This window comes from Crocodylus porosus, unplaced genomic scaffold, assembly GCF_001723895.1.
Source record: "Crocodylus porosus isolate Cpor-Errol unplaced genomic scaffold, CroPor_comp1, whole genome shotgun sequence".
NCBI classification, from domain to species: Eukaryota; Metazoa; Chordata; order Crocodylia; family Crocodylidae; genus Crocodylus; species Crocodylus porosus.
The window spans coordinates 40,501,894-40,529,508 of NW_017728912.1; the positions used below are offsets into that span (position 1 = coordinate 40,501,894).

General features: G+C 41.0%; 1 protein-coding gene across 3 annotated transcripts in view; it reads right to left on the bottom strand.

Moving 5' to 3' along the window:
• RASGEF1B (RasGEF domain family member 1B) overlaps positions 1 to 27,615 on the bottom strand; it is a 39,865-nt gene that overhangs the window by 4,730 nt on the left and 7,520 nt on the right. For 2 of the 3 annotated variants that reach the window (XM_019534315.1, XM_019534314.1), the window contains 10 exons: positions 22,183 to 22,365; positions 19,982 to 20,104; positions 18,717 to 18,854; positions 11,575 to 11,787; positions 11,392 to 11,466; positions 10,090 to 10,185; positions 9,081 to 9,183; positions 7,450 to 7,529; positions 5,828 to 5,923; positions 469 to 564 (listed from right to left, as the gene is read on the bottom strand). In XM_019534315.1, coding sequence (XP_019389860.1) covers positions 469 to 564; positions 5,828 to 5,923; positions 7,450 to 7,529; positions 9,081 to 9,183; positions 10,090 to 10,185; positions 11,392 to 11,466; positions 11,575 to 11,787; positions 18,717 to 18,854; positions 19,982 to 20,104; positions 22,183 to 22,359 — 1,197 coding nt within the window. In that variant the 5' untranslated portion in view covers positions 22,360 to 22,365. The remainder of the gene's footprint in view (positions 1 to 468; positions 565 to 5,827; positions 5,924 to 7,449; positions 7,530 to 9,080; positions 9,184 to 10,089; positions 10,186 to 11,391; positions 11,467 to 11,574; positions 11,788 to 18,716; positions 18,855 to 19,981; positions 20,105 to 22,182; positions 22,366 to 27,615) is intronic. The other variant, XM_019534313.1, reaches the window with a different exon arrangement.

Consider the following 27,615-nt stretch of genomic DNA (forward strand, 5'->3'; position numbering starts at 1 on the left):
GAGGTGTCATTTTACAACCCCCCCAAACGCTGCCGCGCCCTGTGGTTCCTTCCCATGGCCAGCTGCACAGTCCCACAGGCAAGCAGCATGGGGCATGGCAGGCAAGTACCATTCCAGGACAGGGTTGGGGGTTTCCCGCCCTTTTTGCAATCAACTCTTGCAGGCTGGGACTGTGCCACATGCACAGCTTTTTATAAAAGTGGAGAGTCTGCAGGTTTCTCTGCTAAAAAGTAAAATCTGTGTTTTCTCTGATAAAAAGAGGGAAATCCATGGTTTTCTCCATTTTTCTGTGGGAAATGGAAAACCCAGATCCCTGGCAATCAGTAAATACATTTATTCTGGAGCTTAATTTTGCTCTCAGTTAATTCAATGGAAGCCAAATCAATACCTGGGTTAAAAGTCTTCTGCTTACTGACTTAACATGGTGGTAATGAAAAGAATCATTATATTCTAAAATGTTCTACTTACCTCAAAATTGACGTGGCCATTCGGTAAGCGATTGGCACAGCCCTCATTGAAGAAGTAAATGTCTTTGATTAACAGACTGAAGAAAGGTATCACAATCTGAGGGGGAATAAAAAAAGAATAATTAAAATATTCCATCTATAATACTGCACAAAAGCAAGGTGATAGTCCTAGCACCATATGTGTTGAGATTTAAGTCACACAGGGTGTGTTTACACATTCATTAATATGCCATAGCTACAGCGCATTAAGTTTAGTGTTTGCATAACCAAGTACTAAATCAATGAGCAGTAACTGACACCACCGTGCAGTAGCACCAGCTTTAGTGACACTAACTTTGCAGTAGCCTAGTACTATTGCACAGTACTGTACAAGTATGGGTTTGCCCTGCACACTACTGCTCAGTAGAATTAGGCTACTGCGCAGTTCGTGTCTTGTGTAGATGCACCCAGTGAAGAAATTAAGCACTGAGCCGAAGAGCCCAAGCCTACTGTATTCCTTTCACCCTCCAGCCATAACACTTCACAATTTATTATCACTCTATTCTCACAATGTGTAATGGCTTTCTTTTGAGCAAGACATCATGCAATCTAGCTGAATCCTCTTAATTTCACTTCAGCTCCAGCTCTCAGCTGTGCCTCTGACTTCTTCCACCTTCTCAGTTTTGTAAACTCTTTCAGAATCCCTGTCATACTACATTCTAAAACAAGGTGGCTTTCTCCTGCTACTTGTGGTGTGACCAAAGCCTGCCTAACCCATTTACTTTATCTATAGAGTTCCTCAGTGTCATGACCACATATCACAGTCTTGCAGTTTCCACAAGAAGACAATACAGGGGTTTCTTCTTGTGTGTCTGTTATCATCAGGTGTTTGGATATTAAAGCTAAAGACAACTACTATGAGGAGACTTATTCCCTCCTGGGTTTTTTTTCAATCCAAGTCATTTATTTACACATAATTGGCATACGTTCCAAGACTAGGTCTTATTTTATCTGAGCGATGCCTGAACACACGAAGACATTCAGTAACAGCAGGCCCACAGAGATTTCATAGATTTCATAGACATTAGGGCTGGAAGGGACCTCGGGAGATCATCGAGTCCAGCCCCCTGCCCAAAGGGCAGGAAGTAAAGAAATTCTTCCTTATGTCCAGCCTGAAACAGTCTTGCAGTAGTTTGTGACCGTTCGACCTCGTCATCCCTTGGGGCACTCTGGTGGTGAGCTGAGGAAAAAAACCCAAAACACCAACTGACAGCAATAAAGCCCAAAAGCCAAGGGCTGACAGTATTGCTATCCTTGGGGGGTTGCCTTCTGGAAGTGAGTTTGCCGAAGACTCCACTTCAATCTTCTTTAAAAAAGAAAAAAAGAAAGAAAGAAGGAGATTTCAACAATAATTTAGAAGCCCGTGTCCCACTGAAACGGAACAAATCTCTCTAGAGCAATCTGTTGTTAAGATTACTGTTCCAGGGCAGCCTCAGCTCTCAGATAAGTTATTTCCCTCCTTACTTTTCCTAAACAGGTCTTCTCTCTCACAACCTCCAGTTCCACACCTACATGTAGCTCTTGCTTCCTCATTAAAAGACAGTGGACATATCTACACAAGACATTTACTACAAAGCCAATTAGCTGTAAAGTAAAACATCACCATCTACATATGCTGGACTATTAGAATGAGGTAAACTAATTAAACTCTGCTGCAACGCACGTGTAGGCACCAATGAGGCTGGCTGGGCCACAAAAGGTGCTTCAGTGTGGGAGCTGCCTGCCAGCTAGCCCTGCACTGAAGCACCCTTGTGCCCCAGCCAACCCCTATGCAACACACTGAACTGGGCTGGAGCAGCCCCAGGGGGGCAGGCTGAACCCTGGGGCCTCCCGCTAGCTGGGGCTGCTCCGCCCCAGCTCAACATGCTGCAGTCCCAGGCACACATGCAAATGCAGTGCCTGGGAACAATAAACTCTGGTGTAAACTGCACTGGAGTTTATTTAGCCACATTAATTGCACTTGTAGATGGACCCAGTGTCTCTTTTTTTCCCCTCTTTGATGAGCTGCGTGTGCCCTCAAAGCTCAGATGTACCAAGTTGCCTTGTATTGGTTACAAGCACAGCAGCAGTGCAACAAGCCAGAGGAATCTGTACAATCTTTCCATGGGACATCTTGGAGAACAACCACTTGCATCATGGGAATATGACCTGATGGTGCTAAGGAAGGTATCTGGGTCTTCAACTAGAGCTTCCCCAGGCAGTGTGCTATGAGTTGGGGAGGTAGGAGGGATTGAATCTCTGGAACTGAACTGCCCGAATTTGATTTTGGGAGTTTTGAAGCATTTCCAAGTTCCAGATTCAGTCGTTGAAACTTTTACTCAAATAAGGAAGTTTAAGAATTCAAGGTTGTACCACCTTGAGACAGAAGTCATGCTGGAATGTCAGAATTACTTGTGGCTTTCTGCACAGCTCTACAGATGGGTAACTAAACTCTTCTGATTCCTGAAACTCATTCGTCTCTATAACAAATGCAGCATTTTATACCTTAACATCTCATACCTCAAATGATATCCAACAGGCTCTTGGGTCTAAAAATTCATATTTTATTTTTAGGTGTAGAACACATGCATAAATGAGCACAGTTTATGGATTATCTTTATCCTGCCTTGTAATTTAAGTTATTCTATGAGCAGCAAGACTGGGTTTATTAAACCTGACATGCAGAGCCAATGTTATTGGAAGTAGATAAATTATTTAGTAGCTCGCCTCTGAGTGGATGTAGGCTAGCAAGCTATTTGGCTCCTATCCAAAGTGAATGAAATAGATGCTACAAGAAAGCCTGCATTAATACATATCCCAGCCTCTATTATTTCTCAAAACCTGGTTTATTTTAAGATGGTCGCATCTTTCTTTGCCACCATTTCTGAATAATTTTTCAGTGATTCAATTTAAATGCCCCCCACCCCTTTAAATATAAGAAGAACAAGAAAACCCCACAACTTAACCAGCACCCCACAAAGATACCTGGATTAATTTGTGGCTACTCATACTAATAAAAATTCAGGCAATTAAGGCCTCTTCAAGTTGAAATAGTAAAGACTATAGACAGAAGGGACCTCTCTTTCCTAAATCTGGATGTGCCTCTATAGTTAATAACGGTTTATCAACCATAAACACTAGTTTAACTGCTCTGCAATGTTGGTGGTTAACTTTGGCAGAGTCAAGCCCTGGAACAATAATCTTAACAGACTGCTACAGCAAAAATAAATACATGAATTAAAAAAAAGCCAATAAGTTAGTGCCACACATACATGACAGGAGGTATAAGTGTGGGATTGCACATTAGATTTCATTGTGCCTTATTACCAGGGTCCCCTTGAACTGCCAGTAAGCAAGCTCCCATGGCTGGGAGTTTCCCACTCAGTTGAGGGTCTCCCGGCCACAGGAGAACCCCATGCACCTCTGGGGCTAGAGGATCACTGCTACAGAGTGATCGCCTAGCATTTGAGGGTGCAGGAGGCAGGAGGATTTCCACTGCAGTGATCTACCTGCTCCTGGGGGTTTCCCATACCCCAGAGCCCTAAGGGTTCATGAAACCCCCAGATCCTAGGGATCACAGCTGCCCCAATCCTTAGAGCATGGTGCACCTCTGAGACTAGAAGCCCCATCAGCTGACAGGGCTCCCTGATGCAGGGGAGACCCTGCTACATGTGCAATTAAAACTCAATAGCAACCAGTCATAAAAAAGTTAGTACACAAAGCTGACTGGAGCTTTTTATTGTATAATAGCTACTTTGCATGTGTAGCTGGTAATTGTGCAATTAACCAGTTAATTGTGCAATGTCTGGAAGGTGTAGAGGGGCCTACTACAGTAGCACTAAGTAGAGAATGAACTTTCAGTCTGATACAAACAAACAAACAAACAAACAAACAAACAAACAAACTTGGATCACAGATATTTAGGAAGTGAATTGAGCTTCTCTTTTCAGTGTCTTTAATTTAAAAACAAAAACGAAAACCAGACAAAACAAAAAAACACCCTTCAGCACATCTAACAGTTTATTCAGCTCCCTTTCTTTTCATCATTTTGCTCTCAACATTATTTTTAATTCGCTTTCAGTTTCACAAAAGAAACAAAGCAGCAGTGATGTAAAATTGATATTCTGTATCTATTTCAGCCAGAAGAGAGGTTCATAAGATAGGTTTACCATTAGCATTTGAGCTTTTTTTTTTTTTTCAATTTAAGCATTCTCTCAGTGTATTTCAAAGTTGTTGTTTTTTTTAAATAAAAAGGTAAACACATCTTAGAATTAGGAGCAGCAGCTTTTGTGTTTCTTCCAACCTCTTAGCTATTCTGCCGGTCTTTATGGAAAAGACGGTTTCTCTTGGGCGTTCGTCAAGACTTGCTCTTCATTTCTTGCCTATTCAAAGATTACATTAACATCAGTTTGTCTCTTTCAGTGTAAACCCCACATGTACATTGTGTCCTCCATAGGAGAAACACAAAGTTAGAACTACCTGAATGACACCTCTCTACATTGAAATACTCAAGCCATTTTCTCAGAAATCTCTGGGTTCGGACTAGTTACTTTGTCAATTTAAAAATGCCCATATTTATGCCTCCTAGTCTCCTATGGAGATGTGGGTATCAAGAAGCACTCCCACAGATCTCCTCCTCCACAGAAGCACTGAAAAATAGGCTGAAGATGAGCAACAGAAGAAGTGGGGGTGATGAGGAAACACATCACCAGGGGGATTATGCACTGGCTTCAGACTATTATGATCATAACAAGAGTCGGACCAAAAGGCATCAAGACTGAACTCCTCTGTCCACAAGCTGCATACAGTAGGAATGGTACCAGCACAAGGCTCATTATTCTGTCCCATCAGTGCTCCTCAATTCCAAAACACAGGGACAAAGGATAGCAAAGTAGTTCAGCCTCTTTCAATCCCTGGCTGTCTGTCTAGGTTGTCAACAACATGCACCATTTGTGACAGAGCTTGCACTGTAGATACCTCCTCACCAAAAGCTGGAGATAATATCCTGAATGAAGCAAATGAAGCAGTTAAGACAGCTTTTTAGTGTTAACAGCTTCCAGTCAGTGGCAAACTGTGCTTGATATTGAGTGGAAGCCAGGAAGTGAATTATTTCTCCAATCCACCTAACCCTCTGAACCTTTCCATCTGTTTCCTTGCTGGTTCATATATGCATCCAACTCAAAATTTCAAGAACACATGGAATGAACAGGGATCCAATTATTTTTAAGGAAGCCTACTGAAGTTAGTTCCCAATAGTTTTTTTAAGTGAATCAAAGACTTGCCACATAGCTTACTGAGCACATTTCACTATTGCCCATTTGCCAGGTCATTCATGACCATACCTTCTCTCTGCTACTATGAGCTGTCAAGGACCTCTGAGCAGCTCCACGAAGAGCAGTTCGGTAATTGTAGAAATTGCTAGAAGGGTCCATCTGATGCTGTAGACAGGAGAAAAACGTAAATAATGAGCTGCAGAGATGCAGTACTGTGATCTGGACAATGGTTTTCATGACAGAGAATTTTAGAGTTCAAAAGGTCTTATGCTGCAAATGGCCCTTTTTAAACAGAGCAGTTCTCTCTTTTCAGCAGGCATAAAACAAAACAAAAAAACCCCACACACTTAAAACTGCTCATGAAGAAACTCAGTGAATAAAGTCAAGTCAGGCAGCAAAAAAGCAGTTATGCATATCACCTGGACCTTCCCCTCCCCCCAAATAACAGTATTAATTCACAATCCAAGGCAAAAATTCTGCTCAAAGATGCACAAAATGGTTCTCTATTCCAGTCTTTTGCTCTTAAGTCAATAGCTCACTTACTGATGTTAACAGATGTTCCACATGCACAGAGCAGAATACTAAAACTTTCTTATGCTACAGAGGTTTAAGTGTTAAATTAAATGAGAACCACAGTAGCTACAGGATCTCTAGAGTTAACCAATAATCTATATTGGAGTGTTCAATTATGCTGAAATGTTATTATTTATCAATTACTGCCAATTAATACAAGATAAAGATAAAGCTTTAGTATAGGTACACCAAAGGTTGAAGTCCACTATGAAAAAAAGGAAGATCTAATTATTATTATGCTATTTTGATCCTGACTGTATTGCTCAGACTCCTAAAGATACTACTCACAATTTTAAAATTTCAGTTTAAAAACAAACGGGGGGTTGTTACAGTGGACAATAAGCTGTTACAAGGGGGTTATAACAGACATTAACAGCATATGGGGCTGCATTAGTAGAAGCGTTGCCAGCAGAACAAGGGAAGTAATTATTCTCCTTCATTCTGCACTGGTGAGGCCACACTGGGAGTACTGTGTCCAGTTTTGGGGCCCTCTAAGGATGTAGACAAATTGGACAGAATCCAGCAGAGGGCAACGAAACTGGGGCTTATGACTTCTGAGAAAAGTCTGATAGAACTGGGCTTCTCTTCTGGTCTACAGAAGAGAAGAGTGAGGGGGGATTTGATAGCAGCCTTGAACTACCTAAGAAGTGGTTGTAAAGAGGATGGAGCAGATGAGAACTGTTCGTGGTGGTGGCAGATGATAGAACAAGGAACAATGGTCTCAAGCTGCAGCAAGGGAAGTTTAGGTTAGCTATTAAGAGAAAAAACAAACAAACAAACAAAAAAACCAACCTGTCGCTAGGAGGTTGGTGAAGCACTGGAACAGATTACCTAGAGTGGTGGTAGACTCTCCATCCTTGGAGGTTTTTAAGGCCTGGCTCAACAAAACCTTGGCTGGGATGTTCTAGTTGGGGATGGTTCTGCTTTGAGCAAGGGGTTGGACTAGATAACCTCCTAAGGGCCCTTCCAACCCTAATTTTCCTATGATTCTATGAACATTGTCTGCTTCTAGTTACTGACTAGGTTTTGGAATAAAAGCTACACACAAGAAAATTTACTCAAGGACTGATTTTATCTATTGAAATTTTCACATATGTCTAAATATCAATCTAACATACCTCCAGAATGTCAAATTTAGCCGTCTTGACTTTTGTCCAGGTTTTCTTTAGTCGAGACACAGGACTCATGTTCATACCAGCTTTGCAACAAAGGGGAAAAAACAAAATTAAATAGAACTTAACTAGCTTAAAATAAAAGAACCAAAAAGTCTCCAAAGTAAAAACAAAGGAGCTGTTAACAAGACAAAGACTTCCCAGAGCTAGTCAGGAAACAAAAATTCCATTCTATTGGAAATTGGTGTTTCCAAATTTAGTTTTGAACTGATTTAGAATATTGGGAGAATTCCTCAAGAGGATATCTTGAAGAGTTTTATTTCAGTAGTGTTAAATTGGTTACATATTGTGAAGAGTCAACAAGTAGTGACAGAAAGTTGAAACTAACTAACTATTTCAACATCTTCCATTAAGAATTTTATCCAAATAAACATTTCCCAGAAACGCTTGTTTCATTGAGAAACGTTTTCTTTAAAAAAAAAAAAAAAAAAAAATTTTTTTTTTTTTTTTTTTTTTTTTTTTTTTTTTACACTCCCAACGTGCACCAGGCATGACAAAAAAAACCAGCAGCAGCCATTGGTATTACATGTTATTGCTAGGTTTTCTAACCCATCTGATTCTATACTATGGGAGTCTACAAAGAGTGAACAGTGGGATCTTAAAGGGCACTTTTACACATGCTCCAGGGTTGTGGGGGCAGGCGGGAAGTGTGCACTTTAATTAGAGTGACTCAGAGCCACTCTAAAGTGCCGCTGCATCTCCTGTATCAGCATCCCCACACTTAAAAAATGGTGGCAGGGCGCTAGAACTACAGCTCAAAGAAGCTTTAGTTCAAGCACTCCGCCACCATTTTTAAAGCACAGGGACACTGATACACAGGACAGGAGGCTGCTGAAGCACAGCGATTGTCATGCTCCAGCAGACTCAATTTAATCAAAGTAAACAGACTTGATTTATCAAGTCTGCTATGACATGCTGGAATTCCAGCACATCAGAGCAGCCTCTGCGCTTGTGTACAAGTGCCCAAAGATTATATCAGAAAAAAGGAGAAATGAACTGGCATTTGATTAAATTTTACTCATAAATAATCATGGTCAGGACCACAACTGTGAAACGAGTGTGTTCCAAGGAATAGCATTGGGGCACCGAGCTTTCTTGAAGTGTACAAACACTAGCAGACTAAGGGTACATCTCCATGGTCACAGTCCACTGTCCTGCAGAGAAACCCTAGCTAGCAAGGATACTGGAAGCAGTGTACACACATTAGCTTGGTAAATTATCCCAGATAAAATGCCGTATTAAATTCAGCTATAACCTCCGGTACCCAAGCTACACAACACTGCATTGTGCTGTAAAGGTATATGTTATGTCGCGTATCTTTTTCTCTCTCTTGACTTGCAATTACCTACTAAATTAGACAGTAGTCCAAACTACAGTACTGAATAGTCTTATTTAAGTGTCTATTACTAAGAGATATTTAGCAACTCTCCTCACTATTTCTTTCCCTTCCTATCCAGCTGAGTACTTAAATAGTGAAAGCATTCCATATTTAAGCAAACAAAGCTATTTTTAGAGATTAAAATAAAGGAAGGGGACTAAGGAGGAGAAAGTTTCCTTCAAACCACCCAGATACTCACAAATAATTGCCATTAAGGAGTTGAAGTTGCCGATGTTAAAACACTCTCGGGCCACATCAATGAAATATTCTATCATTCTTGCTCTGTGTTTTTTCTTCACTGGCTGTAAGAGATCAGAGTGGAGGGCTATTCTTTAGCAGGAGGAAGAATGATCATGTCTTGTATCATGATATTGTAAAATATATCTCCTCTATAGTTTTTGCCATTTTATACTATACTTTACAAGCAGAGCAAGCTACGAGCCTAAATCCAGGAAATTTGTGATAAGAAACAGGTGGGCTTAACAAGTTAAGGAACCACGGAAAGGGAACACATGGAGGATGACTGGTGAGGAGCACCTATGAAGGATTCATAGACAAATATTAAGAAAGCCCATCAGTAAATACTGAATATGACAGACAGGGGTACAGCTTCTGAATCAGAACTTCCACTGCAGCTTCAGAGGGTTATGAAGAAAAGTAAAAAGGGTGGAAAAAAAGTCTGGACATGATCTATTTAGATTTAGAATCCGTCTTCTGCCACTATCCATTTGGGACAGGATACTGGGCTAGATGGACTTATGGTCTGACCCATTAAGTGACAGTGGCAGTTCTTAGTCTGACACATTACATCTATTGTGCAATTAAACTGGTTAACTGCACAATACATTTACACATGCCTCATGTGCAAAGTAATTATCACACAATAGAGATGGCCAATGAGGCACAAAGTTGCTGTTGTGGGGGCGGGGGGGAAGAAGGGGGGAGATGCACGAATGAAGGCAGCTACATTTTTGTAGCCAATTTCTATCAAGCTTTAATTTGAGCATGTGGCATGTCACTATTTAACAGACAATATGATTAACAGACAAAAAGGGAAATATCCTTCCAGGCGCAAAGGGTGAGCTAACAGGAGATGCAGCTGACAAAGGGAACTTTGAAGGGACAGGAGTGGAGCTCCAGGACTACAGCTAAAGAGGCTTCACAACTTAAAAACAGGACCACATGCCAGGGAAAAAGGACCAACTCACCATGCAGATTTCTGTAGCAACCAAATAACTGAGTCTGTTAAACCATTCCACATAGGCTTCCAGGTTACGGGTCTTCTTCCGATCACTGTAACAGCTCTGATGAGAGAAAAGAAAAAGTGTGTGTGGGGGGGGGTGGCAGCGGGAAACATACATATCACAGTTTTGTTATTTTTTCCTGCAATTTCTTTCCTGGGAAAAGACCTCTAGTATGTAACCTCACCACCTCAAGCTTTCACACACTCAAGTGGTAAGTGGTACTGACCACCTGAAAGACCAGTAAAATCAGGTCTTAAAACACAAATATGCTTTTAAGTTTTGTTGAATCAGGGCAAAAGTCCATATCAAGCCATGCCCCATCAAAACTAATAGCCCCACCGCATCCCCCCCACCTGCATCAGAAGTAAAATGGAGGCCTGATCGCTCAATGCTTATTTGGCACATTCATTCAAGTGAATAGTCCAAATTAAGCTATTATATTCTGCCTTGCAAAAACTACCCTTGCAATTTCAGATAGAATCTTATTTTCCCCTTCCTGTCTTAAGTTATTCTGTTGCATCTCGGAACAGTTCCCATAACTCGGCCCAGAACATAAGTGGTATTATCTTTACCTACAGAAAGTCATTTTGGGATCCTGTCTGGATGAAAGGCAAGTTATGCCTGAAACATTACACTGCGTTTGCCAAATATGAAGAGGGCAGGTAATTTTAGTATTAACTTCATGGCTTTGGCACAGTCAACCAACAGATCATGACTCATCTCCAAACCCAAAAGATAGGGATAACAGCTCCAGCACAGTTAGTTAAAAGCACCATTTGTCCTTGCCCTTCATTCTGTATAGGCCTGTAGCTCACAATCCTCATTGCAGGTATAACATAAGATATGCAAGCAAATTGCACTTCTCTTATCAGCTTGCGACAAATAGCTCAATTTACTAAAAGGGCAGGAAGAAAAAGAAATGGAGAAAATGAACGATTCAAAAGCCAACAGACTGAAATGAGCCTTTCATCTTGGCTGTGGAAAAGGAAGGTCATGTGTAATCACCTGCAAGGCCTCAGTCAAGGCTAGATCTTCAGGTAGATTTGAAGAAGTGGCGAAATCCCAATGAAGCCATTCAGTCAAAGAGATTTTGGGTCCCAGAGCGATTTTGGGTCCCGCTTGCCAAATGAACAAAAATTCTTACAATAAAACCAGGAGCTCTCAAGCAGTTCTGTGTTCACATCTATTTGTTGTTATAAAATGCTTTTATTAACAGATAAAGTTCAAGGATGTTAAACAGTGTCCTTTTTCCCCCCCTCCACTCACCTTGTCATTATCCAAAGGATCCTTTTGTACAAATGCCTGGACAAATTCTTCTGGTCCAATATAATTCAGGCGCTCCTAAAGACAATACAGAAGTTGTCAATTCCTTTGTTCTTCTGTGCTTCAAGAAAAGATGCACAAGGGCGGCTGGAAAATTAATAAACAACAGATCTAGCAACCACTTACCAGCTCTATGTTAGTCAGCTGCTGGGCTAATGTGTAAGGGTCACTGCAAACTGTGATTATGTCCCTCTGTATGGACTGAGGTTTGGTCTTCAGGACAGTGAGGCGATCTGTGGATGTCGCATTGATTTTTGCAAGTACCTCCTCATACTGGCTAAGACAGGCAAGCTTCCGGATCAGGTTCTGGATAAGCTGCTGGACATTCTTCCGATACATCTATCATGGCACAAGACAAGCAAAAGAAAGATATTCCAGGAAATGAAAAACTACTTTAGTGCCTGATGTGTAGCAAGACAGAATCATTACAACTGATATTAGTTATCAACAGCTTAGAAATCCTCAGAAAATTTATCGCTGCAGTCCTTGTATTAAGAGCCAAACCCTAACATAGAATACAGGCACAGGTGTTGAAAATGACATCACAAAGCATTTAATCTAGAATCATACAAAGATGGGGTTGGAAGGGACTTCAGGAGTTCATTTAGTTCAAGCTCCTGCTTACATCAGGGCCATCCCCAAATAGAACACCCCAGCTAAGGCTCTGTCTACCTGGGTCTTAAAAACCTCCAAGGATGGGAATTCCCATCTCTAGATAGCCAGTTCCAGTGCTTTACTATCTACCTGTTGAGAGTTTTTCCTGATATCTACCCTAAACTTCCCTTGCTGTAATTTGAGACCTTGGCTCCTTGTTGTGTCATGTGTCACCACCAAGAACAGTTTAGCTCCATCCTCCTTTGAACCACTCTTCAGGTAGCTGAAGGCTGCTATTAAATCCCCCCGCAATCTTCTCTTCTCCTGACTAAATAAGCTCCATTCCCTCAGCCTCTCCTTACAGGTCATGTGCTCCAGTCCTCTAACCATTTTTGTTGCCCATTGCTAGACTGTCTCCAATTTGTCCACATCCCTTCTGCACTGGAAGGCCTCAAACTGAACACAGTACTCCAGATGTGGCCGCACCAGTGGTGAATAGAGGGGAAGAAGTACTTCACTCAATCTGCTGGCAACGCTTCTACCAATGCAGGATTTGATTGTCTCTGATCCAATGGTGACCTACTTAGTCTACGTGACAGAAAGGGGAAAACACTATAAAGTGAAGCACTGCCCATCTAGTAAGACACCAGAGGTGAAATACTGCATCTCCAACTGCTTAAAGCAGCCAAAAGAAAATTCTAACCATGTTTAATATGCAGCCATTCTGTCATAATGTGATTAATTCTCTTTTCCCTGATGTAAATCGAGATCAATTCCATCGACTTTGATAGAAATATAATTTCTGGTAAACCAGAGAAAGGAGAAAACAGTCAGATCCTATTTCACCCCAAAGACCTGATCCAAAGACCTGGCCATTAAAGTCATTGGGAATTTCAATGGGAACAGACCTGGAACAGTCAGTCTGCAGGTCTCTTGCAATAGAGCCAAGCAATCGCTATTTTTCAAAGATTCAAGACACCGTATCCAAGCTGCTAGTGGACAGAATGCCCAAGTGCTTGAAAAAACTACGTTTCCAAGTCAGTGCCACAGTATGAGCTTATTGGACTAGGAGATGAATGTTATCTGTGCCCGAATGACCCTGTCCCTCACTCCAAAGTAGCTGTTGATAAAGGAATTCAAAGTTCCCCCAATATGATAGTGGCGGTGCTGTTTTAGACATTCAGGGGAAAAAGGGGTTTCTCTTTACTAGTGGAAGTCAAAATCTAAGCATGTTTGGGTCAACACATTCTGGAAATCTGTGGAGTTAAGTTAGAATTGAATTTGACCTGTTACTTAGGAAGCAATTGGCATTGTAGGAATCAGACTGTACTTGGATACATTTTGATTTTATCTACAGAAATGGACTCTAAAATGCTGTAATTTAGTGCTGGGTCTTTTAATAGAAAATGCAAGACCTTGTCTTTGTGAGCATCCTTATATTTCTAAAGGGAGAGTACGTGCTTGCATGCACCGAATTTTTTTTTTTTTTTTTTTGAGAGCGAGAAAGAGACACAATGGTTACCTGCAAGCGCATTTTGTAATGCTTTGTTACACACCTGGGATTCAATATAGTTGCACTGAAAAAGTTTGACAAAGCTTCCGTCACACCAGGATGGGGTTCTGGTTGACAATGGCAATTATGACATAGGCAGAAGGCAGGGTAGATTTAAATGAAATCACGTAATAGCACATGCTTACACCCCAAAACTAGTAAAGCTTGGCTGAGTTACTGCTTTACTTAAACCCAGAACTGGAACAAAAAATTTGAGGGAAAAGGAGTTGGTACATTCCAAATTCCAATTTAAACTTGGAAATTGTTCCTTCAAATGAGATGGGAAATGAATACAGAAGTAGAGAATGCTTAAGGTCCCTTCCAGCCCTACTTCTCTATGATTTATATGATGCATATGGGAAAAAAAGGGGATTGCACAGACATCCTGAAAAGTAGTATGTGGAATTTCATGCCGCTCAAACATCCACATTTGGTCAAACAGCAGTTACAAAGTGAGAGTCACCTCTTCATTTGCTGCTTAGGCAACCTCGCTCAGGTATTAGGCAGGATGGGGCATGCCTACCATATCACACATATATGCAATAGTCTAAACAATAATGACATTCCTTTGGGATTTAACCTCTTCCTAAGTGTGACTGCAATAAAAACAGAAGTCGACCAACCTTTGACCTCTCCGTGAAAAAGGTAATGAATTTTTGCAGGAGGCTGAGATCATCCATTGTGGAATAAATCTTGCATCATTGGTTTTCCAGCACATGATTATGTACATTTCAGATAAATTTGATATAGTCACATTGAAGAGGATATACTATGCAAATCAAGGCAGAAAGACAGCGGATGACTAGATAGTAAAAGCATCCTTAGACCCACACAAATGGAAGTTGATTGAACACCGATCCTATCCATCAGGAAACTCTTCTCACAACCAAATCTGCTACAGGCAGGAAGATCTGGGAGCAGGGTATGCAGCATTAACTATAAACGTGTGCACCAATGGGAACCCATACATATTAAAATTATTTCCACTCTGGTAGCCCAATATAGTTTTGGTATGTCTATCTTCAGGAAGAGATGAAGATCTAATTTAAAGCTTTCTTCTGAAGATCCTTAAATGCTGGAGCTAAGAATAGTTTCAGTTCTGCATCAAGACATCTCACAAGATCTCCAGCCCAGAAACTATCTGGTCTGAGGAACAGGGAGGAAACCTGTGGTTTTGCTTCCCTCTCGGATCTAGTTTCCCTCATTGTGTAAACTCTCCTAGGTAGATTGTGGCTAAGTGAGATGCAGGGTTCAACAGCAGCTTGTGCTGTTCATTGTTTGAAAATGTGGTTTCAACATCTTTTTTTTTTTTGCACATTTATGATGTACAGGAAACACTTATAAATTGACAGGCCCTGAAAAATTTATAATCTGAAAGCAATTATCTAAGAAACAGTAGCAGATTATGACTTTGTATTTTAGAATTCAACCTGTGGCACCTTGTGCCCCAGCATGCTGCTGGAATCACTGCTTGTTCCCCAAAGCAAGACAAACTGATCTATTGGTTTCCTTTTTTAAAAAAAGGAAAAACAGTTTGTCCCCCTCAATAGTTGCTGAGAGACAGACATTGAGTAATCAGTTTTCCCCTCGGTGGTGTAAGACATCCTACAGATACACAGATTAGGGTTTTTGATTCAATAGTTCAAGGAAAGGCATATTATATTTACATTCTCTCAGACAAATAAGCCTTTGTCTGTCATGCTATTCATGCGAACTGAGAAGAGATGCTTTCTTTGCAAGACGTGAGTGAGACACAGGCTTTGGAACTCCCATAAACTCAGCATATTTCAACATTTGACATACATACCACCCCTCGGGCAATGCACAATTTGTATTTCAATTTGTGATGTTGCCTCATCACTGACTTATCACTCTACTTGCAAGTTATATTCACAATTTGGGTTGCCGTGCACAATATCTATACATTATCCCTATCCCTAGGTTTGTTATTCTGTCATTTTTAACTTTCAAAAACCACCAGCACATTTGCATTGCTGGCTAGAATTCATGTCTTGAAACCATGTTGGCATTTATTTATATTTGAAAAGCCTCCAGCGAGTGGATGGCATGACAGTAATGGGATACAGAGCCTTTCACCTTTAGGTCACCTGTCTGTGTCTGTCCTAACCTGATAGTGACCGAAAGTCATTACTATCTGATGGATATTTGACGGCGTATGTTAAAAAATGCGTCTGTACCATCAATCTCGTTATGCAATACAGCAGCCCAAAAAAGGTCAATTCAATTTTGGGCTGCGTATACAAAAGTGTCACTTCATGACAAATAGTAACAGCCTTCTTTATATGTAGCACTGGTGTGACAAGCTGCACATGCTTATGCTCAGGATTCTACAAGCAAGAGACTGGTGGGAAATTGATTAGGAACAGCCTAGACAGGTAAGACTGACTGCTTAGCCAAGTAAAAATGGGAGTATAGCAGTCTAGAGACATTTGCCTAGTGTAAATTAAAAGGTGGTAGGAGGGGGACCCATACCCAGAAGCAGGAGAAGTGGAGCCTGCAGGTAGCCCCATTAGTTTAGTGAATGCGCTCCCAAAGGATAGCTTATCAGCTGCCACACTTATGACTAGGCTGGACCAAAAAAAAAAAAAATCCTAAAAAAAGTAAACAGGAAAAAAAATCTTTTAGGGGCACATAATCTACCTAAGCCTATTGGATCTAATCAACCTCTGTATTCACCCCAATAAGTCTTCATGTAAGAAACATCCACCACTGCCATCAGCATTCACCACTATCTTCCCTGATGGTCTCATCCCAGCAAGAAAGCAAGAACCCTGTGAGTTGGGGAGAACCACCTACCCACTTGCCCTCAAAAGGTAGTCCTCCCTTCAAGAGTTGTGCGGGTACCTTGCATAATTACCTTCTGAGCAAAGCTGTTTTCTGAACAAGAACACATGAGCTGAGAGAACTGCAGTCCCAAGCCTTTCTAATTTAGAACCCTTAAAATTCACTGGTTTAAGAACAACCATAAGATATTTATTATGCTCAGACTAGGGTACATTAGGCTCTTGATACTAAGGTTTTATAACAGTGACACAGGGAAACAGGAGGTTAAAATTAGAGGCAAATTTAGTGGCAATAGGAAACTGATTATTTTCCATCTTATGACCAAAACCTTTCAAGCCCCTGACTTATATACACCAATCCATGTGACACTACTCAGCTTCAGTGTAGTCAGAAAGAAGCAACATCAAAACAACGTGTATTTCACCCTTCTAAAAAAAAAAAAAAAAAATCAGCCCACTCACCACCTTGACTTATGCCAAACTCTACTGCAACCCTCATCTCTTGTTAAAAGGAATCACAAGGTTGCTCAGAGACAGATGTCAGAGATTGAAGAGACCTGTTTGACTACCCAGTCTATCTTCTTACCAAGTGAGGATTACTCCCTATAGGACAATTTTTACTGTTTTGTCCAGTCAAGCAATAGAACTTCTTCACTTGAGACATAAGCGTTTGCCTTGGTAATTTATCCCATTAACATGTTGTACTGCCAGAAATTCTCCAATACATAACCTCCCCTGCTCTGCCTTCTTAAACTTGCAGTTTTTCTATGTGGGTCAACACCTTGAATCACCCTAATTCCTTCTCGTTCATTCGTGGCAGACATGACTACATTAATCATCAATTCACAATCCAACAACTCTAGTCCACTAATTCTTTTATTTGAACCAACTTCAATTCAACAGTCTTTTTAATTATAAAGCATCCAGGACCAACCCTGCACCCCCCCTCCAACATTTCAGGTGCAGCAACATCAGAGCAAGGAAGAAGTTATCCTCCAGCTCCATGACATACCGCCTTAGTAAATTCAGCCTATTTTGTAGAAACATCACATTGCAATAGTACTCAATCCAATTTCTATACATGCTTCCCCTCATCTCCTTAGTTGCTTCCCCTCTATATTCAAAATCTATATTTTGGGTTTATTTTCCCCACCAGGATACATATTTTTTTCTTCTGCTTCCAAGTTCAATTTAATTCTTTTTTTCTAGGCCTTGCTCCTAGTATTTTAAGATCCTTCTGTGTCTTTGGCAGTATTTGCAACTCCTAATATATTATAATCTACAACTACTTCATCATCATGCTGTTTATACCCCCTTTTTATATAATTATGGAAAAGCTTACATAACACTGGGATTAACACCAGCCCCTGGGGAGTGCCAGTAAATACACCATTTAGTAATTAGCCTCCATTTTTACTACTTCCAAATATCAAATTGGCATATTTGGTAATCTCTCCCATGCTGCCCACATGATCTAGATTCTGTGTTTATTGAAAAACTTCTTTAATTTTTTAAAATAAGAGTAGCTATAATGCCCAAAATTCTGGATGTATTTCTGTCTAAGTATTTACTTGGCAGAGAAGTGCATCTCTATCTGAGAACCAAATCACAGGGTTGGGTAGGACCTCAAGTGCCATCCAAACCAACTAACTGCAGAGATGCAAGTGCTCTTCTGAAGCTGGGACACAGACAAATTAAATGACTTCCTATGGTTTCCTGGGAAATAGTCACAGCGAGGGGCACAACTCTGATCAAAGTTCAAACCCAGTACCTTATGCACAAGACACATCTTCCCTTTAGAAATTCTCCTCCTGAAAACAGCCATCCCTCAGCTATGGATTTTGTAAATCAAAGGCCCAATCCCGGAACATCTGCCTCATGATTTCAGTGTATCCATGTATATCAGTAAGGAGTACTGGGGTAAATCAAGAATATTCAGGGTCACATCCAACTTCATCCAAGAAGAGCTGCTAAAATAAAACCTGCAAGGAAGTGTATGTTCATACAAACATACAATGATTCCCTAAAGTGGCCAAAAATTAAATGGTCACCCAAGAACTTTTATGGGAACAGGGATACCAGAAAAAACCTCATGCTAAAAAAATGTATGGAAGAAGGCAAAGAGAACAGTGTGTGTTCAGGTGCATGCATGTGAACTGCTGCACTGATTAGTGCTTATTTAGATATTTCAAGGGACCATCCACTTATCTGCTTAAAACCTCCAAAATGAGATGGCCTCCTTATGCTATATAATCATCAATATTTCACTCTGAAGACATACAACTAATGCCTGTTGGGGTTCAGTGCAGAATACAAACCTCATCACCACTTGCTATTCGTTGCGCTAACTCCTTCAGGTTCCTCATCATTCTTTCGTCCCGGAAGTCATAAGGAAATGTCTCTGTCCACTCAGTCAGCAGCTGTAGGATTTTGGGGGCAATTTTTCGTATCTGGTTCTAGTTAAAGGAATAGATGGGAAGGAGAGGGTTGTAAGACAAATATTTAAGACAGCTGAAGCAAACTCAGATTTCCCCTTAAGGGATTCTACAACTGTGGAACAAAAGTACATAAACTAAAGCCAAGTGAAAAAAACTCTACATTGGATAAGAACCTGAGCCACAGGCCATTGAAATGAATGGAAAGACTTTAAATTGGCTAACTGGACTTGGGCAAAGGGCATACATTTACTTGGTTCAATGTTTGCCAGGTCACCAAAGTAAGAAAAACTCCACATGCTAGACAAGTGAGTGCCTCCAAAAAATATGGTTCATAATCAATATACAACAACATAAGTATTTTCAACAAAGTCTCTAATCTGGAAAGGCTAAAAACTTTAGAGCACATGTAAAGACTTAATGGTGTTATTCAAATTTTTGATACTGTGGTAGTACTTGGAAGAACTTATGAAGGAGGACCCCCACTGGACTCACTGATGGACAAACACAGAATGAAAAAAAAATTGACTTCAAAGAGCTTACAATCTTAGTAACCTTTCATAAGGGTGTTTAACTGAAGTATCGTAGTGTTGAGGTGACATTGCTTGTATACTACACTTAATGCAAAAGCAAGAATTCTCGTACTGGACCAACTGTATGGTTGGTATAGACAAAGTCAAGGTATTGCATATCTCTGTACCCTTCTTCAGGCGATGTCACAAACTGCAGATTCCATCTTTGCAAGGCTGTGGACTACCACGTCTAGGTGTTTGGATACCTTAAAGATGGAGGTGTAAACAGGGCAGCTCTACACAGGGCAACAGTGGCTCCTGGCAACTGTGGTGGCAACTATTATTTTTACACCCACCCCAAGTTGGCACTTATGGCTGCTGCTCCAGTAACCCCCCTTCCCACCCTTTAGTTATTGCCTTATGACACCTGGTACCACAGTATAATGCATTATATTAAATAAATTATTGCATTTCCTTTCTCTGACCCTTCTCCTTAAAACGGAATTAAAAGTGTTGCTTATAGCACACTGATGCCAGGTGTTTGGTGTATTCATTCCACTAGAGGACCCACTAATAAGAAAAAGTTGTACCTTGGAATTGGAACAAAAGACTTGAGTTTTTAGCCAGGGACTTTACCTTGTCATTCCCAGGTTCACTTAGTCTCTGATGCTCCACACACAAATGACAGACCTTGGCCATTAATTCGAAAGGGTGCATGAACAGTCGTGAACTGAGCAGGAAGGTAAAAATGTAAGTTCTCTGCAGACAAAAGAAAGGGAAAAAAAAGTCACTACAAATTTCATGCTTAATACCCAATACATTCCTTCCAAATCAAACTGTCATGTCTTAGCATCCAAAGGGTGCCACTGTACATTTAGTTTGTGGCAAAAGTTAGATACTACAGAGGTAAGCACTTGTAATAAATTACAACTCCAGAGCTAGTGTTCTACAGTAATTATATAAACCTAGTTATGCAAGAAGGACCAAAAAAAAAAAAAAAGGGCTGGGCCAAGGTGAGGCAGCTTTGGTTTGATCCTCCCTTTGTACATTCTGTTCTTTCAAGTTTGGTACCTGATGTGACTCAGAGCACAGTTCTGACTCATCTTCTGTTTTTCTTTGCGCTAAACCTTTACAAGAAGAGCCAACATTACATTAACGAGAACAAAGGGATGCAGCCTAAGGAGAGATAAGAAGAATCTAACCTGGATGTAACACCAGTGCAGGAAGTTGAAACGTGCTTACTGTTGTTTACTTCCCAGGCTTTTATTTATTTGGGCGGGGGGGGGGAGGAAAGATGCCCTGAAGCAACTTTGTCAGCTTGCTAAACCACAAATCTTACTGTGTCAGCAATCTTGTGTGTTGTTTTTTTCTGCTTAAAACAACTGCACCACACATCAAGCGCAATGCATCATCACATTTTCTTCCTTGTTCTAACAAGTAACATGTTTCTACATCACAGCTGGTATATTCCATTAAGGTTGAGTGTTTTCAGAAAAAAAGCAATTCATTGCCAGTTTACCAAAACGAAGGGAAGGGACTTTTTTGTACTGATTTGACAAGTTTGTTTTTGAACTTACCACAAAACAAAAACACCACACACACGGCTGTCTGGGGGAGGGGGGGTGAAGCAGGGTGACCTCCCCGGGCCTTGCAGTTTGGGGGACTCCACAGAGCTAGGCAGAGCAGCCACGGTGACTCCATGCTGCTGCCATTGGCTTTGCATCCAGCAGTTTGCTACCCCTACCACACCGCCAACACCACTACTGCAGATGGCAGCAGCAGCAGCAGCAGCTTCTTCAGGTCCGAGGCACATGGGATTGAAGAGGAGGCAGGGTCCTCCATGGGTTAATTTGCCCCAGGCCCCGCACCCTGCTCAGGTCAGCTCTGCATACACATTCACACACCAGCGTTTTTAGGCAATGAAGTGTTCAAAACACTCCAGCAAGGACTCTGTTATGCTTGTGACAAAGTCAAAATATGTCATCTTATCTGAATAATTTAAGTAGTTGTGTAGTTAAGCTTTTCTTAAGAATTCATGGATGATCAATTGCTCAGTACAGTCCTGAGGTTCAGCAACTCCAATCAAAGTGTGTGCGTGTGGGGGGGGGGGTAATACAAAAATCACCCTCTGGAATGGTGAGCTGACTGAAGCTAAATATAAACAGAATTGTACCTTCAGCTGGACACTTTCAACAAATAGTGATCTAGCCTCAGCATCCCCCAGAGTATCTCCCCGACCTCTAAATCTCATTCTCCTTTAAACATCTCTGCTGCACTGGACAAAAGCTTCTGAATTGGTCAAGATGAAAAGGGACTTGTTTGATACCTCAGACAATTGTAGAGGACCAGAACTGACAGTGCCAGTGGGGTTTTCAGTGAATGACTGTAAAGTCTATGAGAAAAAAGGATGCACCAGGGTGGAAAAAAAATATACTAGAAGGCAAATTCTTCCATTTCACACACACAGTTCCTTGGGAAATGCTTTCCTCCCATGCTACCCCCCACATGGACAGGCCTTTGCAGTCATCTCGAATGACAGCCTTTGAGAGTCTTCAGCGAAGCAGATTAAATAGTTACCATTGGTAGGCACCAAGAGGTCAGTTACCAGGGAAGTACAGCAAGAAGACATATTCTGTGACCCAGTTTTGTTACAACATGCTGAACACAGGCTTACAAAAGCAAATCCATTTAGACCACAGTTGGCAATCATTTACTTGTTCCCCTTTAGAGGCAATTGCCGCTGGTACACATGATGTTTCAACTGCGCCTCCACACTCTTCCTTTATAAAAGGCACATCAGACCAGACAGCTTAACTTCCAAAAACATGTACACTTACATCAGGATAGTAATCTACATTGGGTACCAAGTGCTGAATCAAGGCTTCCAGAGACCCTGACAGAAGGTTGTTGTCATGGTAATACAGTCCTCCACAGTTGTCTTCTTTCGACTGGTACAGGTTTCTGTTGTAACCACTGCTGTCAAACATAGCTGCGAAGGGAGGCGTTTGAGGCATGCTTTCCTAAAGAAAGGCACACAGACAGGCGTAAATCACCATAAGGTATAACACAACCAGCATGCTTTTAAGGGGAGTGGATCACAGCATCACACTAAAAACACATGCACACAGTGACAAAGATTATACCATCAACTCAAATAAAGATTAATTTTATTAAACCTGTAGGAATTCCTAGTATAAAATGACAAATGGTAATAGGTGCTGCTTGCTATGCTTATGATTGTGAACTACTTCTACTCTGGGTTTTTGTCATTTCTTTGCAAGATTACAGGAACTGGGAACATTAAAAAAAATAGGATGAATTAAGGGAGCTTAGAGGTTCAGAAGAAAAGGGAAGATAGCTGGCGGAAGCTTTTATGAGTCACAGCTATCTACAAAAACCCTTTGTTGTGTAAACTTATAAAAACCCAGCAAGTAAAGGATTGGCTCTACCTATAGCTCCTTGAGAGCCTTTTGCTCTCATGAAGGCATGTTAAAACTTGTCTAGCAAGACACCTGCACAGTTTGCTGGGGGTAAAACTTCAGGCTTTAAGCATTTAGAGCAATATTCTACCATCTTCATTCACTCTTGTAAACAGGTCCTCACCACCAAAAATAAGAATGCACAATCGAAACTAATAGCAGAGATGGAGCAGTCCTGAACACCCTTGAAAAGTTATGGCAGTCCAAAATCCAGACTTGAGGAGTTTTTTGGCTTGAGTTCATCTACATGTTTAAAATGAGGCTACAAAGGAATTTTGTCATAGCATCACTGTGACTGAGGAAATAAAAGCTTTTTAGAAAAAAAGTCCTTGATCAGTCAATACAGCAGTTTAGTCAAAGTTAAGAGGATAGACAGGAAAAGCAAATGACCATCAACAGCTTTTTGTAGCGCACCATATTTAAAAGTCCTCTGATTTTTCTTACCTCTAACTCTCACCCCACTCACCAAAAAGCCGATATCTATCAGAGGGGTTGATGCGTCTATGGTTTTCTTCCTTGAACACAGTTATGCTCCCTCCAAAATCTTAACCACAGACTTCTCAAATTCACTTTCAGTAGCAGTTACCATGCAGTATGAGCTGACGAGCAAGTCACAGTCTGAGATTATAGTGATCAGATGCAGAAAGGGATCACGCTGCTTCCCATACTTGCAGCAATTAAGAGGGAAGGGAGTCCAAATTGTGAAGCTAATTTGTGCAGGCTGCTGCACTCGTGTGTTGGCAGAGCATGTGTGCGTGTGCCTGAAAAAAGCTTTAATGCCTCTGAGCTATCATTGTAAGTGCAGATGCCATTGCTTTTCTCTCCATTGTGTCAAATCCTATTCGGAAAAAAACTCTTTAAAGACATGGTCTTCAGTGAACACCAGTCTGTGAAGGCACCTGATTTCAAGAACAAGTAGTAATGTGACAGCCTGGAGATAAGTAGCTTCTCTCCATCTGTGTGCTCTGCAACTCACAACAAAGTACTTTTCAGAGCAAGCTCAGAGACTAGAAGCTATTAAGTTATTAGCTGGATTCCTGGGGACATAATGCATTGCACACAGAGCCAAAGACTTGCTGCTTCTGGCAGCATGTCTGGACAATGGAGGCATTCAAACCAGCACAAGACTAAAGGATTCAGCAAGTAAACAATAAGAGAAAGCCAAACTCCCCTTGCTTAGATAGAGAGGGACAGTGAACAGAGGCTCCTGGCCTACATGACCTGCACTAATCCCACTTCGAGATGCCAAGAGATATTTGCATCAAAATGGAGAAGGGGGAGGAGGCTCCCTGTCTGAAAAGTCACATTAGTCACTCCATGCAGCTGTTCAGCCAGGGATTTGATTTTCTCCACCACACTGAATTGAGAAGGAAGAGGGGGAAGAATAAAATACATGTGCCACAGCAGAGAACAGCAAGGTGCAGGGCTCCAGCAAAGCAAGGTTTCATTATGATACAAGCCCAGCAGGTCCACGATACAGCCCATATCACAGCAGTGTTTGGAAACATAAAATGCTCTGAAAGAAAAAGACTCTTTTGTCTTTCAAGCTAGTTGCCAGGTCAGCGAAGTTTCAGAAATAAACAGAAGTTTGAGAAGAGGTGGCTGAAATTTGGTTGTCTGAGGCAACAGAGTGATGGTAAGCAGTTTCTGCATTTTTCACCATACGTAGACTTCTACCCAAATTTTGGCTCAATTCACAGACTTGCACAAAGTCAAGAGAAGCTGAGACAAGGGAATCAGTTTTACATTGCCCGAAACATCACTATTTAAAGCTTGTAACAAAACCCAAGAGCAGGAAAGTTTTGGTACATTTCAGCTCTTGTAGTGAAGGTTTCTTCAGCTCTAATTCACAAACCAAAAACAACTAATGAAAGGGCAAAGCAATTCTCATGACACTCAGAGCAAGGTGTTACACTGAATCTTGTGTGGCTAGAGAAGACAAACAGACCAATGCAAACTGGATAAAGCCCAGTTACATGAAGGATCTAAATCAGGGGTCAGCAACATTTTGGACAGAGTACCAGAGACACTCACAAGCTCAACTTGCTTGGACGAAAAACCTTGCAGAACTTCATTGACTTAACCGATACTGCTGATGTTTTCATTTCCAATTATATTTCGGCTTTGCAGAGGCATTTCCAATCACTCATTTTATCTGAGCATGGTGGTAGAATAGCACTTTGATAAAAACCTCAAGTCTTGCACCACTAGTAATTAAAATCAACAAGTATCAAGATACTGAAGAGGAAAGACTGCAAGTACATTTTATCTGAAGGGAGATGAGATTTATTTTGAGCTGCTCATTTTTATTACAAGGAAAAATCACCACAAATTTAGTCACACCACTTTTGTTTCTTCCACTGAGAGCCAAATTCATATCTGGGTTTGGATCTTCTAATGAGAACAAAGCTTGAGACGCAAAAGATTCTGGGAGTGAGTGAATCCACATTGACAGACTAAGAAGGAAAAAACCCAGGAAACAAAACAAAGAAAACCTTTTACAAATCACCAAAGTTACTAGTGAACAATATTTACACACATGTACTTCAGTTACTGTATATATACACCCTTCTCTCCCATCTCTTCTGGAACCCAAAGTCCAGTAATTGGAAAATATACACTGGGAAGGAGGAGTATGATGTCATTTGTCCAGGCCCTAAACTATTTGTCTAAGTTGTCCACCAAAGACTACTTAGTTCTATTTTAACAAGATAAAGCTGCACAGAGCAAGAGATGTTCTTATGCTGTACATTCTAACAGTGAAGATTTCAATGTAAACAAATAATATATTGTCCGGGTGACAAAGTGGATGATATCAAAGCATGAGGGGGATAAATTCAGCTCATCCAACAGCATAAAACTCACATAACCCTAGACATGCTTGATGAGCATGGGTCCTTTATTTCCTTGCCTCCATTGCTGTGTTTGGTATGGAAGCAGAACCAAACTGAGTGCTTTTTATCTCTAACTTTCTCAGGAACTGTACAAGCAGGACCAGCCTCTGCCTCAAGAACAATTGCCATGGAAATTAATGGATGTAACAGAGCAGAATTTGGTCCACAATGTCCAACCACAAAGATGACAAGTCTAATAGTCATGAAGATAATGCCCAAAGTTGGAAAACATGATCAGAAACAGTTTCCTATAGTACTGCAATTCTCATTTGGCAGACCCAAAGCAGTTAGATAAAGTTTACTGACCAGAGTGCTTATCCAAACCTCTACAGCAGCAACCAAATTCTTTCCCGTTGCTGAATGGCAACAGAGAACAGGCTTGTTTTCCTTTCTTGCACTTAAGAGTCTCATCTGCATATCACATCTACAAAAATAAAGTTAGAGACAAGGCAAGCCTATGTCTGTGTAGAGGTGGCCACTGCTGAATCCAGCACTAACCTGATTAGTGAAGGCAAATGGCTGGCACACTTGTTGATCTTTGCTCCTATTGCACCACTAGTTCCCATAATATGGATGAACCAGAGGAAGATGCAGTACAATACTGGGTGGGGGGTAGAATCACAAAAAAATCTCCTTCCATACAGGAAACAGGTTTTATACTGCCTTGAAGTGACTTCAAGATTCAGTCCATTATCCCTTCTCAGAGTTATATATCTCCTGGGATTTTAAATTGTTTTGACACCAGAACTGACCTGCTAGAACTGTAGCACTGGCAGAAGCAAGAGATTGTAAGGGTTGTAGAACACTAAGGGCATTTACAGAAGTGCTCCAGGAGGAGGTGGGGGTAGTACTTTAATTAGAGCATCTCTCATGCATCAGTGTTCCTGTGCTGAATAGTGGCAGCGGGGCACTTTAAAAGCTCATTCAATAAGCTTTAGTTAAAGCACCCCCACCACCATGTTTCAGTGCAAGGACACTGATACACAAGACACTGGAGTGTGGTTAATTACCACACTCCAGCAGACTGGATTAACTGAGTTTGCTTCAATACTCTGTAACTACAGAGCATCGGAGCAGCTTCACTGCTCATGTATATGTACCCTAACGGTTCCCCTTCATCTTTTCCAGCTAGGAAATTATGTGGATAACTTTAAAAAAAGCTTTAGCTGTTCCATATGGAAAAATCTCAGCAAAGGCCTTAAAAGTTTTTGATACATTTGTGAGGTGGCAAGCTTTTTCTCAGAAGCTCCAATACCACCAAGAACAAAATGCTTTCATTGGCAACCAGAGAAATGAACTTTCACAAAAAGTTCTTTTTACAGAGTAGTTGCTTTTTTGGAGCTGAAAGGATACCAAGTGAAAGCAAGATTGAAATTCTATAGACCATGCTACATCTGGACAAAACTAGGGGTCATGTGTATTACATGCAGATGTTGAAGAGTCTGTTGAACATTTCATGAAAGGAAATAAACCCTTACTATCCACGGCCAAAATTCTCCTCTCCCACTACTGTTCTAGTATGTGTCCCCAGCTGCTGCTCTCTACTCTATATATGGCTGAACAATGCAGCTAGAGACAGAAATTACACATAAATGGGTATAAGTGATCAGAAAGCAGTTCAAATCTGTTATGTAACAAGTTTGGTGCACATAAACTGCTTTCAAAATAGCTGAAACTGGTTTAAGATAAACCTGGATGGATGTAGTATTAGAAGCTGTGTGTAGATGAAACAAGAGGTATGTCTGCATGACACTTTAAGGTGGGCTAAATGCTTTTGCACCACTTTTAACGGTATCAAGTGTTTGCATGCTTACGCGGTTTACTGTGTTTTAATTCCAGCCGCTCTAGGAAATTCGGCAGCAATTCTCAACCAGGGTGCTAGAGTACCATGAGATCC